Source organism: Culex pipiens, chromosome 3 (assembly GCF_016801865.2).
Source record: "Culex pipiens pallens isolate TS chromosome 3, TS_CPP_V2, whole genome shotgun sequence".
In the NCBI taxonomy this organism is placed as follows: Eukaryota; Metazoa; Arthropoda; class Insecta; order Diptera; family Culicidae; genus Culex; species Culex pipiens.
The window spans coordinates 166,352,566-166,369,079 of record NC_068939.1 but is presented as its reverse complement, the minus strand read 5'-3'; the positions used below and the strand labels follow the sequence as shown (position 1 = coordinate 166,369,079).

General features: G+C 37.6%; 1 protein-coding gene across 4 annotated transcripts in view; it reads right to left on the bottom strand.

Moving 5' to 3' along the window:
• The window catches only part of LOC120419062 (zinc finger FYVE domain-containing protein 1-like), a 28,638-nt gene extending 12,652 nt beyond the window's left edge, over positions 1-15,986 (bottom strand). Inside the window, exons 1-2 of one of the 4 annotated variants that reach the window (XM_039581647.2) lie at positions 15,363-15,986; positions 100-1,442 (exon numbers count right to left, since the gene is read on the bottom strand). In XM_039581647.2, coding sequence (XP_039437581.1) covers positions 100-1,442; positions 15,363-15,416 — 1,397 coding nt within the window. In that variant the 5' untranslated portion in view covers positions 15,417-15,986. Of the gene's footprint in view, positions 1-99; positions 1,443-1,691; positions 1,907-15,362 lie in introns of those variants that run through there. The other 3 variants (XM_039581641.2, XM_052710134.1, XM_052710135.1) reach the window with 3 other exon arrangements.
• Positions 15,987-16,514: the final 528 nt, after the last annotated feature.

The window sequence follows — 16,514 nt, the reverse complement described above, 5'->3', positions numbered from 1 at the left end:
GTAGTGGAATAATCCCGAATGTTTACGTTTTGTTTTTGTGCCCTAATGAAATGTTTGGCTCGAAATGACCAAACCCGATGGGTATTTGTTCCCACTCACCTAACCGCCATCTGCTCGGGCGACTTGTTCCCGTACCAGTGCTGCCGCGACCGGTAAATCTCCCCGCAGTGCGTGCACTCGATCACGGACCCACTCCACGCGTACTTGGCCAGCCCGAGCCAGGACGAATCGTTGGCGGTTTGCGTTTTGATCGTGACGACGACCTGCCTCCCGTTGACGTGGCACTGGTTGCACAGGTACACCTTGTTCTCGTACTGATGCTGGTACTTGCAAACGGTGCCGCACTTGTGGTCCTCCTTCGAGTCCAGATGGCCCATCGACAGCTGGCAGCGCTCTTCACAGGACTTGCAGAACGTTGTGCACGTGAAATACTGCTCCGGGAAGGTGTTGTTCGGGGCGGCGGACAGTTCTCCGTTGAACTTTTTGTTGAGCGCGAGCAGGGCTTCGAAGACGACGCGGGGTTGCCGGGGGGAGCGGACGGTGGTGTTGCGGAGTTCTTTTTCCAGGGCAATTCGGAGGGGTTCGTAGCTGGTTGGGGGTTTTGCGGTGCGGATGCCGACGTACCGCAGCGAACTGAACGCGTTGAGTTCGAGCTTGCTTTTGGCGAACCGCTCGCGGAGGATGTCCTCCTCTTTTTTGCCTTCGTCGTCTTCTTTGAGCACCTCGGTGTTTTGCGTTTCGTGGAATATGATGACGGCGGGGCCGAGGGATTGGGGCGTTCCCGGGATGGCGAGGGATTGCAGCGCGGCGGAGAAATACTTGGAGAAGGCGCGCGAGGCCGTCCCGAGGAATTTGTACATGTCCGAACGGAGCCGCTCCGATCGCGTCCGGTAGATGATGATGTCCGAGATGGCCAGGACTTTGAGGAGCATGCGCATCTGCCGGTTCTCGTTGACCGTTTCCCCGAGGAGGCCTTCCGTGTCCAGACAGAGCACGTTGTTGGGCCGATGGAAGGACGCCCAAATGCCCATCGTGCACGAACTCTGCTCCGAGCTGGTCTTGAACACTTCCCGGCCGCCGAAAAATGCATGGTTCATGGTGTGGCTCTTGCCGTCGCCCGTGTTGCCGAAGATGGACACCACCTTGATCTTGACCTCGGGCGCGGCGCCCAGCTTTTTGCAGAAGCTCTCCGGCGACCGCAGCTGGACGTTTTCCCGCTCGTCCATCAGCAGAAAGCTGCGCACCTTTTCCGTCACGTTACGGCTGTTGTTGTTGAGGCCCAGCCCGGACCCGGAACCCAGCGGGACGCCATTCTCCAGGCTGCTCAGCACGTCGTCGTCGCCGTTGATGTTCAGCGAGAAGAACTGGCCGGCGGCGTTGCTCAGCTCCGAGACCACATCCGGCTGGGGCGAAAAGCTGCCGGACGAGTGGCGGGTCGACATCTGCAAAAACAAAACAAGAACGAAAGTTGTTATCAGCATCAGTGTGGACACTCGGTAAACAAGTAATCTATAGCTGAGAGCTACGTCACAAAAGACAAGGAGGAGGTTTGGTCCGTTTGACCGGTGATAAGCGCGGCAGGTTTAACCAAGTTCAGCGCTGAACACTAATCGGGGAAAATTGGGTCACAATCTCGGGCGATAAGAGAGCGATTTCTTTGTGGCGTTGCAGTTTTGACCACTGCTAAATACCTGTAGAACCTTCAAGAAAGAAGTTTCGTTTTTTAAATCCTTATCTCGAAAAAGAACCTGCCTTCGAACCGGACCTGATCGCGTGCAGGACTTGAACTCGACTGACTGACTGATGCAAACTGCCGTAATCTGGCCAGGAGTGTACGACGTAGCCGTTGCGATTACAGAGGCCAATTGCGTCACGGCGAGATTGCGACTTATGGTTCGTATTGGGATTATGCTTAGCAGAAGCTGCAGTTATTAATAAAGTGCATGATACTTTAATTTTGAAAAAGTAGGCATTTAGGTCTTTAGTTTATTTATAATTTTTACAACTATAATAATAACAATCATATTCTAATACCCTTCACCATTTAAGTATAGGAAGTCATATCCAAACTGAAGCTACAAAGTGTGACTAGAATTAATATTCCAAGCAGGGGCGCCGACTCTGGGGGGGAGGGGGGGGGGGGCATGGTACTTTTTGCCCCCTAAAATTTGGCTAGGGGGCAGCCCATACATTGTGCCTTCCCAGAAATTTTGGAAGAAAAATATACTTATATCAAATATAAAAAAGGAAATAATTGAAAATAATATCTAAAACTTAAATGGAACATTACTTGTACACGGATAGAATTCTTGTAAGCGAATCCGTAAAATAGTTCCAAAACATTTGTTGTTTTCGAAATCGCTGAAATTTTCGCAATTCGCAATTCGCAATTTTCAGTGTAAGAACGGGCCTTGACCGATCTTATGCACTAGGTTCCCGACGAACACGCACTGCCCTTACACCTACATCTCACCCTTGCTCTGAGTCAGTACGAGCAACACGCTAGAACACGCTTTGAGTGTTCGTGCCAGGCATGCACACCTTCTTTTCCGGTTACGCATTTTAACTCGGCCGGGGGTGGTACATTACGTAGGGTTTGATGTAAGTATAAGCGCCTAACCATTTATAGTGTGCCTATCAACTTTCATTAAAGCAAAAACTGTTTTATTTTTAGTTTGAATTCAAAAACTTATTGTTATTTACTGTGTATTGTTTTCTCCTGAAATCTTCCCTATTGTTGAGTCTGTTTATCTGTTGCTATTTCTTTTGTCGCGGTGTTTTGTTACAATTTTTGGTCCTAAGCATGTTATAAAAGTTTACCAAAAATACAATAGTAATATTTGTGTTGATCCTTTAACCATTCCATAAATTGAGTAAGGGCTCAAACCTCACTTGTTTGAAAAAAAGGGTGAAGATTGAAAACAATAGACAGTAAAAGAGAATTTATTTTATAAAAAATCAAGTATCAATAGTAAGAGAATGATGAGCGTATTTTGAAGAATAAAAATGAGAAGCTAGATGTATTAGATGTAAAATTAGACAATAGTTAATAAATAGAGATACAAAACAAGCTTAGATTATAGTAATGATAATTTATAGGACAGATAAAGAATTATTCAAATAAATAAATTCGCAATAAAATCAAAAAAGATTAGGCGAATGATAAATAGACTTGATATTACTAGTACATTAAGGAAAAGTATATTTTAAGGAAAAAAAAACAAAACAAAGTTTGTTACAGCAGTATCAATTGATAGAAAAGAGTGGAAAAGCTTTGAGAGATAAGAGAATCAAATGTTAGTAAAATTAAAATAAAATGTTGGATATTAAATAGAAGAATCAGTGAAGAATTGGGAATCAGAAGAGCAAAATAAAAATAGGAGATAGGTGGTAGCTGAGAATGAAGAGAAGAGAAACCCTGTTGTGCGATGTTTCAGGTACATCCACAGCAGTTGACTCAACATACTGCGAATCAAAACAATACCGTCTACAATCACAAATTACTTCCCTTTCCCACATTGTCGCGTCCCTTTCTTTTAGCCGTCTCGACTCTGACCCGCGGTGGTCAAAGGTTTACGATCCGTTTCCACAGGCCACCAGCTAGGTCATCATGAAAACCAAGCCAACGTGGAGGTAAGAAAATAGGACACTCGCAAGGAACCAGAGCTATACTGTTCTGATCAAGATAATTCGGATAATCTAACAGAACTACGGATGTAGTTAGTTACGCTCCTTCCAGGATGTTCCTTACGTGGACGTCAACCGAAGAGCACGCAACAAGGTCAGTGCCATTGCATGCTCTTAGGTATCAATCCTTGGCCTGCAAAATCGCTGAAATTTTTTGAACAAAATCGTTTACAATTTTCTGGATTTAGATGCATCATTTTTCTAAATCGACAACGTTTTATCTATACCACTGTGCTCTCTAGGAAAATCAGTAAGCTTTGAACAAGAACACAGAGGCATCGGAGAATGATTTGAGAGATGTCGTCAACATAGATTTAACCGATTTGCTTAAAGATTTCTATCTGTGCATGTTGTTCCAAAACCAAACCAATGTACTTTACCCAAAGCACTTCATCTACAATCAAACTTATGCAAACTCTTGCGAAATCAATCATCAAGTTTTCAAACGCAACATTCTGCGATTTGCCATTGCAGATCAGGATTTAGCGAATATAAGCTGAAACATTTTTCAAAATGGTAATTTGTTGACTGCTTTAGATTTAAAAAATGCTGATAAATTCGATAATTTTTTGAGTAAATTAAGAAAGGATTTGAAAAGATTTCAAATACATTAGTTAACCGTTCTATACCAATTTTATCCGAAAAATACAATTGTTTCAAAAAAAGTATTTTTTTGAAAACTAGCGCACCGATTTACTGAGACAAATTAAAACCTAATTTGAGACAATTCCACATTATGATCTTAAAAAGCAAGCAATTTATGATCGATTTAAAAAATAAAATAAAAAGGCTGTAGAAATTTTTACTGCACCCTCAAAAAATATGGTCGTATTCTGAAATTCTAAAATTCTAAAATTCTAAAATTGTAAAATTGTAAAATTGTAAAATTGTAAAATTGTAAAATTGTAAAATTCTTAAATTCTTCAATTCTTAAATTCTAAAATTCTAAAATTCTAAAATTCTAAAATTCTAAAATTCTAAAATTCTAAAATTCTAAAATTCTAAAATTCTAAAATTCTAAAATTCTAAAATTCTAAAATTCTAAAATTCTAAAATTCTAAAATTCTAAAATTCTAAAATTCTAAAATTCTAAAATTCTAAAATTCTAAAATTCTAAAATTCTAAAATTCTAAAATTCTTAAATTCTTAAATTCTTAAATTCTTAAATTCTTAAATTCTTAAATTCTTAAATTCTTAAATTCTTAAATTCTTAAATTCTTAAATTCTTAAATTCTTAAATTCTTAAATTCTTAAATTCTTAAATTCTTAAATTCTTAAATTCTTAAATTCTTAAATTCTTAAATTCTTAAATTCTTAAATTCTTAAATTTTTAAATTCTTAAATTCTTAAATTCTTAAATTCTTAAATTCTTAAATTCTTAAATTCTTAAATTCTTAAATTCTTAAATTCTTAAATTCTTAAATTCTTAAATTCTTAAATTCTTAAATTCTTAAATTCTTAAATTCTTAAATTCTTAAATTCTTAAATTCTTAAATTCTTAAATTCTTAAATTCTTAAATTCTTAAATTCTTAAATTCTTAAATTCTTAAATTCTTAAATTCTTAAATTCTTAAATTCTTAAATTCTTAAATTCTTAAATTCTTAAATTCTTAAATTCTTAAATTCTTAAATTCTTAAATTCTTAAATTCTTAAATTCTTAAATTCTTAAATTCTTAAATTCTTAAATTCTTAAATTCTGAAAAAAATAATTAATATATCATAATTTTTAAATTTTTGATTTTTTAAACATTGAATTTTATTGTTATTTCTAAATTTCTGATTGTTTAAATTTCTGGATTTCTGCTTTTATTTCATTTATTTTTTACTCTAGAATATTTTTATACTATTTTTTTTTAAATTTTGGAATATTGAATTTTGTGTACCTGTTATTTTTTTTTTTCTAAATTGCAGATTTGAAAAATGGATATTTTTTAAATGTGTATTTTTACATTTTTGAAGTTCTTAATTTTTGTTTGTTCTTTTGTTTTTATTTTTAGAATATTTGTATTGTTAAATTTCTAAATATCTGATTATTTTTATTATTGACTGTTACTTCTAGAAAATAAGTGAGAATATGCCAATGAGAAGGAAATCGCCCTCCAAAAATATAAAAAATTCCCCCCAATTAACATTCTCAATCACGTTTTAATAAATTATCTTTTTCTTTAAAAAAAATGATTCCGAATGAAAAAAAATCGTATCACATCGTAATAAAATTATTAAAATTCGTGATATACAAGAAACTTTAACATCTAATCGCCACTCTTACCTATCGATTTCGGAAAACAACCGTGCCCCTGATTCCAAGTAAGGGGAAGCACACGCAGTTTGTTTGTTGAATGTACTTCACAACACAGACCTGTATTGTAAATGTGCTATTTTATCAAACAACTGCACCAAGTGTCGACTAACGAACTTATCATAAAGTTTCTATCTAATCAAAATAATAAGATTTTTTGAACTGATGATCGTTACTTCTCTGTTAACTAACCGTTGAATCTAATTTAGATTAAATAGAATATTAATCAACAAAACTACACCCACAAGCGAACCAAATTGTGTGTGATCGTGAGTTCGACTACGAGCAACCTTTTCCTCAGGTGGTAAATGCAACCACAGCTGAGCTGCCACCAGCAAAACAACAAGGTAATCAAACAAATACTCACTCCCAGCGGCAAACGTGGCTCCAATGCAAAGTATCCACGAGATGCTAGAATCAAAACATAACAGAGAGCTATTCCACTCACGAGGTGTTGGTAGGGTAGGCCCTTGAAGCAACGAAACGCAAGGTCACCAGAATAATGTGATAGGGGAGCCCGGGGGTAAGACGGCCACCCCACTGTTTTACTAAGTATACTAATGAATATTACTAAAACGTTTAGCAATACTGTTCCTGGTGCTAAATAATGCATTTTTGATAGATAACAGTATGTTTTCCTGTCTTCAAATATTTTTTCATGTTAAATTTAAGTTTTTCCTAGATTATGTCTCTCGGAAAAGTTTGAAAAATGCGATGAGCTGTGGTACGCAAATCGTAGCCACGAAGGAATCCGTCCGATAACCGTCCCACGGGTTTGTTAATTAGCAAACGGTTTATGCGCCACCTCCGTAGAGGACCGACTTGCCTGGTTTATGCCCGACTAGACCCAGCCGCAGGGCGGGTCGTTTTGTAAAAACCTGAAATGAATGGGGGAACGTTCAAGGGACTCAAAATAGGTAAGAGGTACTCCGCTTCGCGTGCGATGACTCCAAAAATATCCAAAACTGAACGGGGCCACCCGTTGTCCGTCCGAACAACCAGTCACCTGTTCGCTCTGGATCCTCACAGGATAATTTCTACCCCCGCACCAATCGCTGCGACGGGAAAAGACCCCAGGCTGAGATTCCCAAGCAGCCTTGCACTTGGAGTAAAACAACAGTAACAAAAACGTGGAGACGTCGAATGCGAAGCGAGGGACCTCTAGACCCGTGCAACTAATCTGGCGAGAGAGACATTTCGTTCACCAAAATAACTACGCTAACAACGTCTTGGGGGAGGTGAAAAACGAGATATATTGCATGCTAAATGTGGTTTTTAATTGTACATTTTTAACCTAGGTTTAAGTTACATGTTTGTAGTGTCCTACGTGTTCATTTCCTCTTCTCTTCTTGGTTCTCTCTCTCTCTACTAACTATCTGTGTGCGGATTTGTTCTGGGGCTTAGTTACGTTAGCCCGGAGGTCACAGGTGTAACGGTGACCAACGGAACTAGGCTCGGGAAAGGGCAACGAGCCTTAGAAAATGTGTGTGTGTGTTTTTGGCAACTCGGACGACGTCTACGAGTGCGTACGCATGCGGTTTTTACGTTATAGGTGAGTACTCACGGACCAGTTTCGTTGATTGGCTTACGCGTCGCTAGTGCACCGCGCGGTGCGATATTCTTCCGGAGCAGATGAAAGGCGCGCGATCTTAAGGGGGCGGCCTGGTTGAAATCGGGCTTGGCCGGCTGGCCGGCCTGGTGGACGGGTCGCCTCCTTCTGGAACCTGGACGGCGCGTGACCACGAGGACCGACGTCTACGGTCTGGTGAACTTCTGCGGCGAATCTGGACCAGCGGCTGGACAGGAACGGCTGGCGCAATGGATGGCTCTCCCTGGAGCCACGTGTAGCGTGTGGTCTCCCTTCCGGATCCCAGTGGGCCTTCCGGGGCTCGATCGCTGAGACCGCGGGGTCAGCAGGGCGGCTAAGGCTTTTGGTGGCGGTGTGGCGAGCACGAGCTGGTAGGAGGCGGTTGGTTCCGACTCTAGAACAGAACGCCGTCGTCGGCTGTTTGGCGACGATTAACACACATCACACATCAACACACACACTAGGTACTTTACCTTTTAATTCCTCTTCGCACACAGAATCGGACCGCACAAACTACTAGCTAAGCTAAGGTTGGACACTACAGGAAAGAACAAAGATTAACTACACAAATCTACAGATCACTCGTTTCACTCGAGTTACCGTCACTAAACACACCGGGGGGCTTGACTACTGGATCGGCGCTGCTGCCTCTTCCGCGACTCAGGACCAAGTGGACGAGTAGAAATTGTAACTTTCCTCAGAAAGCGTCATTAGGGAAAGGTTGAACGGAAGTACGTAATTTCGTGAGAAATTTCGTAGTTTCGAATAACGAATTTACCCGAACAGATTTTGGCAATATTACTGAAGGCATCTCGTTCCCTCTTACATATTTGTCATCTGGCTTTCCTGTTCTAATTCATTCCAGGCTTTCCGAGAGGGCTTGATCGTGCAAGTTCCTCTCAGCAGGTTTAACCCAGCAAGTCTTCCCATACGTGGAGGTGCAAGTTGTGCTTTCTCCAGGACTGTTTGGCTTATCGGACGGATTGGCGGGGGTGTGAGGAAGTGAGGTGTAGCACTGTTCTACTAAAGCTTGCCATGTGCTAGCTTCGACACAAACCCTTGATTCAGTTGGACTTGTTTATATTAATTTATTATAGCTGAATGAAAAACAAATAAACGAATAGAGTGACCATGTTACAGAGCTATTTGCAAAAAATGTTTAAAAAAATAAGTTATTTGGGGGCAAGACGGCCACCTCTTCCGGGGGTAAGACGGTCACCCGTTATTTGTAAATTAATATTTTTGACGGCTTTTTGACTATTAAGACATATTTATAGATACGGAAAAGCATTTTCATTAAAACTATACATTTCAATCACAATGCTGTTAACTACCGTTTCGACAACATTATTTACTGTGATAATAGCAAAACTCATTGAATAGTATGAAATCCTATAAAACTTTTTATAAAAATCGCTGATTTAATATTGTTTACATAATTTTGATTTAATTCTAATCGAAATACACAAACTAGTTATTTTGCATCAATTTGTGTTTGTTTTGTAGTAAAAATTCAATTTATCATAAAGTGTGGCCGCAATAATATGAAATTCACTGAGCCAAAATATGATTTTTTTAAACAGCATTTTTCTTCACATTTGAAATTAGATTTTTTCAACCAAAATAGTTATGATGTTCAGAGAAGTCTGTTCAACCAACCATGTGGGTATTTAGGTGGATTTAGCAAAGCTATTAAGTTAATTTATAGCACTGACCGTCTTACCCCGCGTATTTCATAAATATATACGATTCCAAGTATTTTTCATAAATTGCTGGATAGTATTCAAAATTGGTTTTTAGACCAACTAAATGGTGCCATTTCTATAATGGACTACTAATAGAACACTATGTACGAAATTTGAGATCAAAATATTCTGTTGTGTAAATTTTATGAGACTTCTCCCTTAGGGTTGCCGTCTTACCACGACCTCCCCTACAGTGGCGAGAGAGAGGGTGAACCGGCGGCTATTACAGCGATAATATTTGTTTATTTAATTGTAGCAGATGCATGATATGGAAAATGTCACTGTTTCAGTCAATGATTGCATTATGAAGAGAGAAAAAATACCTAAAAATGTTCTAAAGTGAAGGGAGATTGAATGTGAAAGGAGAATAGACACCTTCAACAATTATTTATACAGATTTCGACGTCAACATATTAAAAGACGTCATGGTTATTGATAAACTTTCTGGATTATAACATGTTCTAAAAGTAATATAATTTTCCCATCATTCAACCATTCAAAATTAAAATCTGAGCAATTCTCTACGAAATGATCTTTTTTATATTTCTTTTTGCTTGATTTTTTTAATTTGGCGAAAACTTTTTGTAGTACTTCCGTATGCCCAAAAAAGCCATTTTGCATCATCAGTTTGTCCATATAATTTTACAGTTGTCCATACTAAAATGGTATGCAAAAATAAAAAAATGTGTCTGATATTTAAAATCACATTTTGTCACTAAAAAAATATTTCCAAAAAACTTTTTTTTTATTTCTTCATAAAGTGCCATATGTATTTCCAGAAAATATTTGACCAAGCTATGCTTTTTTTTAAACAGTAATTGAAAAAAATCATTAAAAAAAACCAACAAAATTTTGATCAAGTGCACAGTTTTCAAGATAAAGCCATTTTTAGGTAACTTTTTTGAAAAAAAAAGTCGCAGTTCTTTGCATTTTTTAAATTAGTGCCTTTGTTTGCCCATTCAAAATAATCTTTAGAACTTAACCCTCTACTGTACAAATTTTTTTCGCAAATTTTTTTTTCTCGTGTCCAGGAGGTCATTTGGAGCAACTTTTGTTCTACGAAAAACATTACTTCTCTTGTGATTGTTTTTTCTTGTTTCATTTCTATTTTTTTGCGTTCATCATGTTTAGATTATGTTTGTTTCTGATATTAGTAGGCTTATAATACCACCTCTATGATTATCTTTTGCCTTTTAAGTTTTCTCATGTTTTTACAGCCACTTTTTATTTTTTTGCTTGTTTTTCACATTTTCTTCTATAGAACGATGCCGTGGTCATTTAAATTGTTTAAAAATGCGTAGAGGCATAGTCTGGGATATTACAAAAATCAGGGCTGCGGAGTCGGGTCATGTTTCAAACGACTCCGACTCCGACTCCAACTCCGGCCTACAAACTCTAGCCGACTCCAACTCCGACTCCGACAACAAATGGTTAGCTCCGACTCCGACTCCACTTATTATGGAAACATTGATAAATAGAATTATTTAAACACTTTCTAAATGTAATGTTTTTCTCAAAAAAATAAATTCGAATCACAAAACTGAAAAAAGTTCCAGGTAACAAGTTTTAAACATTCTTGAAACAGAAATCAAAAAATATCCCTAATTTTGAAAGCATTTTCAGAAGAACAATTCAGAAGTAAGGACCAACATTTTACCGACGATTAATGATTTTTTTAAATAGTGATTTTTGTAAAACAATTAAATCATGTATGTAAAATCAAATTTGCAATCGAAAAGTACTTAGCACATTTTTTTTATTAAGTGCACTGTTTTAAAAATATAGCCTTATGAAGTTAAATTTTGTCCGAAAATATCCGGTTTTTCGATTTTTTTTAATAGTGTCCTTGATTGACCATTCCTAAGACTATTTCGTCTTAGAAAATTGGATCACTGAATCGCAGCAACCATTCAGCGGATAAAAGAAATAGAAACAGGATGATTGTTTTTTTTTTCTAAGTCTAACCCAAACAACTCTCCATTTTCTAATGTCGATATATCAGCAATTAATTGACCGATTTTCAATATTGAATAATGAAACATTCGTGAAATTTTCCGATCTTTTTGGAATTTTAATTTTTTATGAATACTAACATTTCAAAAGGGCCATACATTCAATATTTTTAGAAATGGACAATCATGGACACTTTTTTTAAAAGTAAAAAAACCGGCATTTTTCGAACAAAATTTTATTTTGAATGGATATATTTTTAAAACGGTATAAGGATTTCTAGGCTCAGTGAAAAAAATATAATTTAACCCAAAAATTATGAACTCCTCGTCACAGTGTCCTGATGCAAACAATAATCGAGCTCGAGCTTTCACAGCCCTGCGAAATATGTTGGCTGACATATCGAGCGGTCAGTCATAAAAACCAGCTAGAAGTCGCCTGACAAAAAACTTTTGCTAGAAAGAGATATGAAACCTGATGCAAACAAATGTCCAGCTGTCATGTAAACATACTTTGAATGTGTTGGTAATTTTCTGACTAGAAAGCCTTATACTTAATTAAAAAATGTGTTAAGTACTTTTCGATTGCAAATCCGATTTTAATTTAAAAAATTGGTCAGAAAATTTTTAAAATACCGATTTTGGGAAATTGATTTTTTTGCAAAAAAATAAATTAACCGATATTTACGAAGGTTGAGATCGGCCGATTTTGTAGAGAATTGCTCATCGGATAAATCTAATTAAAAAAATGGTTATGCATGCGACATAAAAAAAAAACAATTAAAAAATAAGAAGTTTTGTGAAAAATAAAAAAGCATAATTTTTGTTGAATTTTAAATAACTCCGACTCCGACTCCGGCTCCGGGTTATCAGAAATTTTCGGCTCCGACTCCGACTCCAGCTCATAAAATGTAGCCGACTCCGACTCCGACTCCAGCTGTTCGAGTTTTCGACGACTCCGACCCCAGATCCCCAAAAAGACCCGACTCCTCCAACTCCGACTCCACAGCCCTGACAAAAATTACTGCATACACTAAAACCCCCGATTACGCTCAGGCGTTACGCTTTTTGTTAGGTTGATTTCTCGAAAACAGTGTAATGTTTCTACAATCTTAACAGATTCCCAAAAAAGTGTCCACGTGGTTTATGAATGGTCCCATTATTAAAATTTCTAAAAAAAATATTTTAAGGACGTTATTTCCAACGTCCTTGATAATTTTGATTTTTTTTAACATTGATTTTTTAAAATAGGAAGTTCAATTTTCCCGTGTTTAAAATTTCCCGGTTAATTTTTAAACAGACATAAAATCTATGTTTTTCATTATATTTGTAAGGTTATTGAAGCTTAACATTAAAAAAATAACTCAATAACATTAATTTATAATAATGTACAGATCAATCGAAACTAGAACAGCAGTTTTTTAGATAGCTTAAAAGAAATTTAATATTTTGTTTTCTTCTTCTTTGGTGTGTCTTGGATTTTAAATTAACCGCAATTTTTAATCCATTATGATGTTAATTAAATAAGGCTCTGATATTTACATTTATCCTTTATTTTTTATGTATAATATGACAAAAAAGGCTTGAAATTTTTTGAAAATATTAAAACAAATAACAAGAAACGCCAAAAAATAAAATGATACGAGCCAATGTAATTTTTTTGATAAGTTTCGAATTTCGTGTTTTATGTAAAACATACAGTCTGAATAGGTACAGTAGATTTTAGAGCAATATATTTTAAAATCGGAGTACCAATCTTTTGTTCTGTTTCTGTTTTAACCGAAATCAATAAAAAAAATCATTACGTTATGCAAAAACGCTACTTAATCCACCTTTAGGTGATTGGTGCCTTCCTCACATTCATAAAGTCAATACATTCAGTAAAAATAGCAACATTCCCTTAAAATGTTTAACAAATCAACTTTATTACTCATTTCATTTGATAGGGTTCGCAGACCTTCAATTTTTCTGGTTCATCGGCAAGGTCTGATAAAAAAATACCTATCCAACGATAGTTCACATGGAAGATTCAGACAATATTTCTATCACAATATCTGAGATCCGGCCTTCGAAAAGTATATAAATAACACTTAAGTGCCAATAACTTTTGATAGGGTTGTCAGATCCTTGATGTTTTAGGCTCATTTGAAAGGTCTTTCGATTATCTAACTAACGATGGGTCGCATGATGGACCCGGACATCATTTTCATTGAAATATCTGAGATCCGGCCTCTAAAAAGTGTATAAATAACACTTAAGTGCTAATAACTTTTGATAGTGTTGTCACATCTTCAATGTTTTGGGCTCATTTTAAAGGTCTTTTTAATACCTTTCTGAAAATGTATAACATGATAGGGTTTCTTGCAAAAACCACCCTTTTTACGATCTTCCGGACATACGCCAAAATCGTTTTTTTAGCATAACTTTTGAAGTACTTAACTAAACTTGCTGGTTATAAATAGAGACCTATGGGACCCCAAGACGGATCGAATGAGACTAATACGGTCAAAATCCGTTCATCCAGTCCGGAGATAATCGAGTGACAATTTTTTGTCCACCCACCTACACACATCCACACAGACATTTGCTCAGAACATGATTCTGAGTCGATAGGTATACGTGAAGGTGGGTCTACGAGGTCGAATTAAGAAGTTCATTTTTCGAGTGATTTTATAGCCTTTCCTCAGTAAGGTGAGGAAGGCAAAAACAAAAAATGGCTTAAACAATTGTTTAAATCCGTTACATTTGACCTAATTTGCCCAGGCTGATGTTTGATGAAAAATAAATAAATATGATATTTTTTTTTAAATTTATGATCATAAATATACGTAAATATAAAACCAAGTCTTTTTTAAAATAAATAACATTAAATAGAACATATTATTCGAAGCGCATTTGCAAATCAGGCATTTTGTGGATCTGTAAACTAACATTTCAACAATTTTCCCGAATAAACCAAATTAATGCAGATATATGCTAAATACAAGCTTGACTGCTTTCAAATTCTTATCGATTACTTTGTATTTAACTGTTAATTTATTTCCACGACAAAAAATAAAATCATTGCAAATTTTATGGAAGTTTCTAAATTTTATGCTGTCATCTGCCTATTCGTCGTGGTCGTGCTATCTTGCCACATGTCGATTTTGGGCCAAACTGAGCTAAGAACGTCATTTTGGGGCAACTTTCAATGCCTCGCAAAAATAGTGGAAAGCCCGTGCAATGTTGTCACTCTACATAAGAGAGTAATTGCGATTTGAACGTGCTTTTTTGTCACACCCTGCAAGTGCGACAACTGTCCAAAGGGAAATTAGTCAGAGGACGTTTTGTCACATGTACTGCCCATTTTATCATAAATGTCCCACCACCTTTGAGTTATTGATGCACGGTGATAATTAATAAATATTTGGGTGAGCCGTATTGTTGAACTGGTAATGTAAATGTTTTTTTTTGGTAAGATTTCATCGGCTGGTTTTTACATGTAAAGTTGGTGATAAGTTTAAATATTTTAAGCTTAAAATGGCTTAAAATTCTTTTCATTCGTAACCTGGCAATATAGAAAAAGTTTATACAGTTTTGAAAGGTATTTTTAAAAGTTGTTTTGATTTTGAGTTTCAATGTATTTGATTAATATTGTTAACGATCTTCTGCTGTTTTGAAGCATTTCAATCGCGTCTGGGATTACCAATTAGGCACCAACAGCACAAGTTGGTATGTTAAATAGGCAAACAACCTCCAGTAGAAGGAATTAAAGCCGAGTTCACAAAACACACGAGCGCCGGATAGCGACGACGGATTCACGATGTTGTTCTCATGCTGGCAAGCAGCAGCTTCGTCACCGTGGCTGTTTTGGCCAACAGCGAAGCAGTTCGATTCGCTGCTGGCCAAAACAGCCACCACAAACAACGAAACGGAATATGAATAAACAATTAGAAGGGGCAGCAAATCGTTTAAAAAGCAACGAGTTACACGCATTGACCTCTGGTTGGGGCACTGAGTCAAGTGCCTTCAGCAACCGGAAACGGACCATTTTCAAGGGGCTGCTTGCTGAGTCAGCTGGGTTGCGGAATTTATCGATTTTAGCTTTTATTACCTTATCGTCCACCAGGATCGAGAAGCTGTCGCCATCTTCCGCTTCTTCCATCATTTTTGCGTCGTGGCAGCGGGTCTCAACTCCCACGTAAGCTGCTGGTCAGTCCTTGACCGAGGTCAGAACCACACACTCTCCGCCTTCCCGCTACACAACGGGACAACAAAGAAAAATCTTCCTCCCAAAGTGATCAGCACAACAAAAACAACAACTTTTCCATCAACTCGACGATGATGATGATGGCGCACTATACGTAAACAAAACACGCACCAAAGCAGGCTTTGGACACTCGCGGGCCTGGCCTCGACTTTGCTTCCCCCCTTTTTCTTACGAGGCTCTTCCTCCGAATCTTCACCCCACCTGGTCCACAACACAAGTCAAGGAGAGAAAAAAACACACGATTTTTCCTGCTCACTTTACGCGTGCTTCCACCGGAAATTGCGCTCCAAAAACACACCCCGCCGAACGTCCGCACCCGAAACCACCCGCGGGAACCGTTTTCAGCCCGTTCGGACGGAACGCTGCAAGCGAAAAAAAAACGCACTGACTAATCGCGCCCAGGCAGGCCCCACCAAGGAGGAATGATAAGAATTTTTCACCTCCACACAGAGCAGCTGCAGGCGGAGCTTGTTTTTCTTTTTTGAGAGCTGCGACACGATCACGGAGTGACAGCTGCAATGAGTTCCCCCGTGAGTGTGGTGAGTGACGGCTGCACTGGGAAAAATAGTGAAAGGCGTAACGGACGTAACGTGACGAAGTGCAACTTGAGAATGGGGTCCTGAAGGCAAACAATTGGGTCCTAAAATAAAGTTTAAATTGGGTCCTAAAATGAAGCTTAGATTGCTGCACCCTTACCAAAAATCATGATTTTTTGAGTTCCAAATCCCACTTTTCATACGATTTTTTGAGTTCAGGTACTACAACCATAAAAAATGGTTATAGAGGAGAAAATCGTGACGTCAGAAATGAACTCAAATCACTCAAAGTTCATTTTGTGAGTGACTTTAACAATTTTGCCTAGTTTGACAGTTACTTTGTCCGTACTTTTTCTGTGGGAGAGAAAAGGAGGCGAATACTTTATGAAACTCATACCTGTCAAAATTCCTAGCCTCAAAATTTTGTCGCGAGTTTCTTTTCTCCTCTATATGGGTTGAA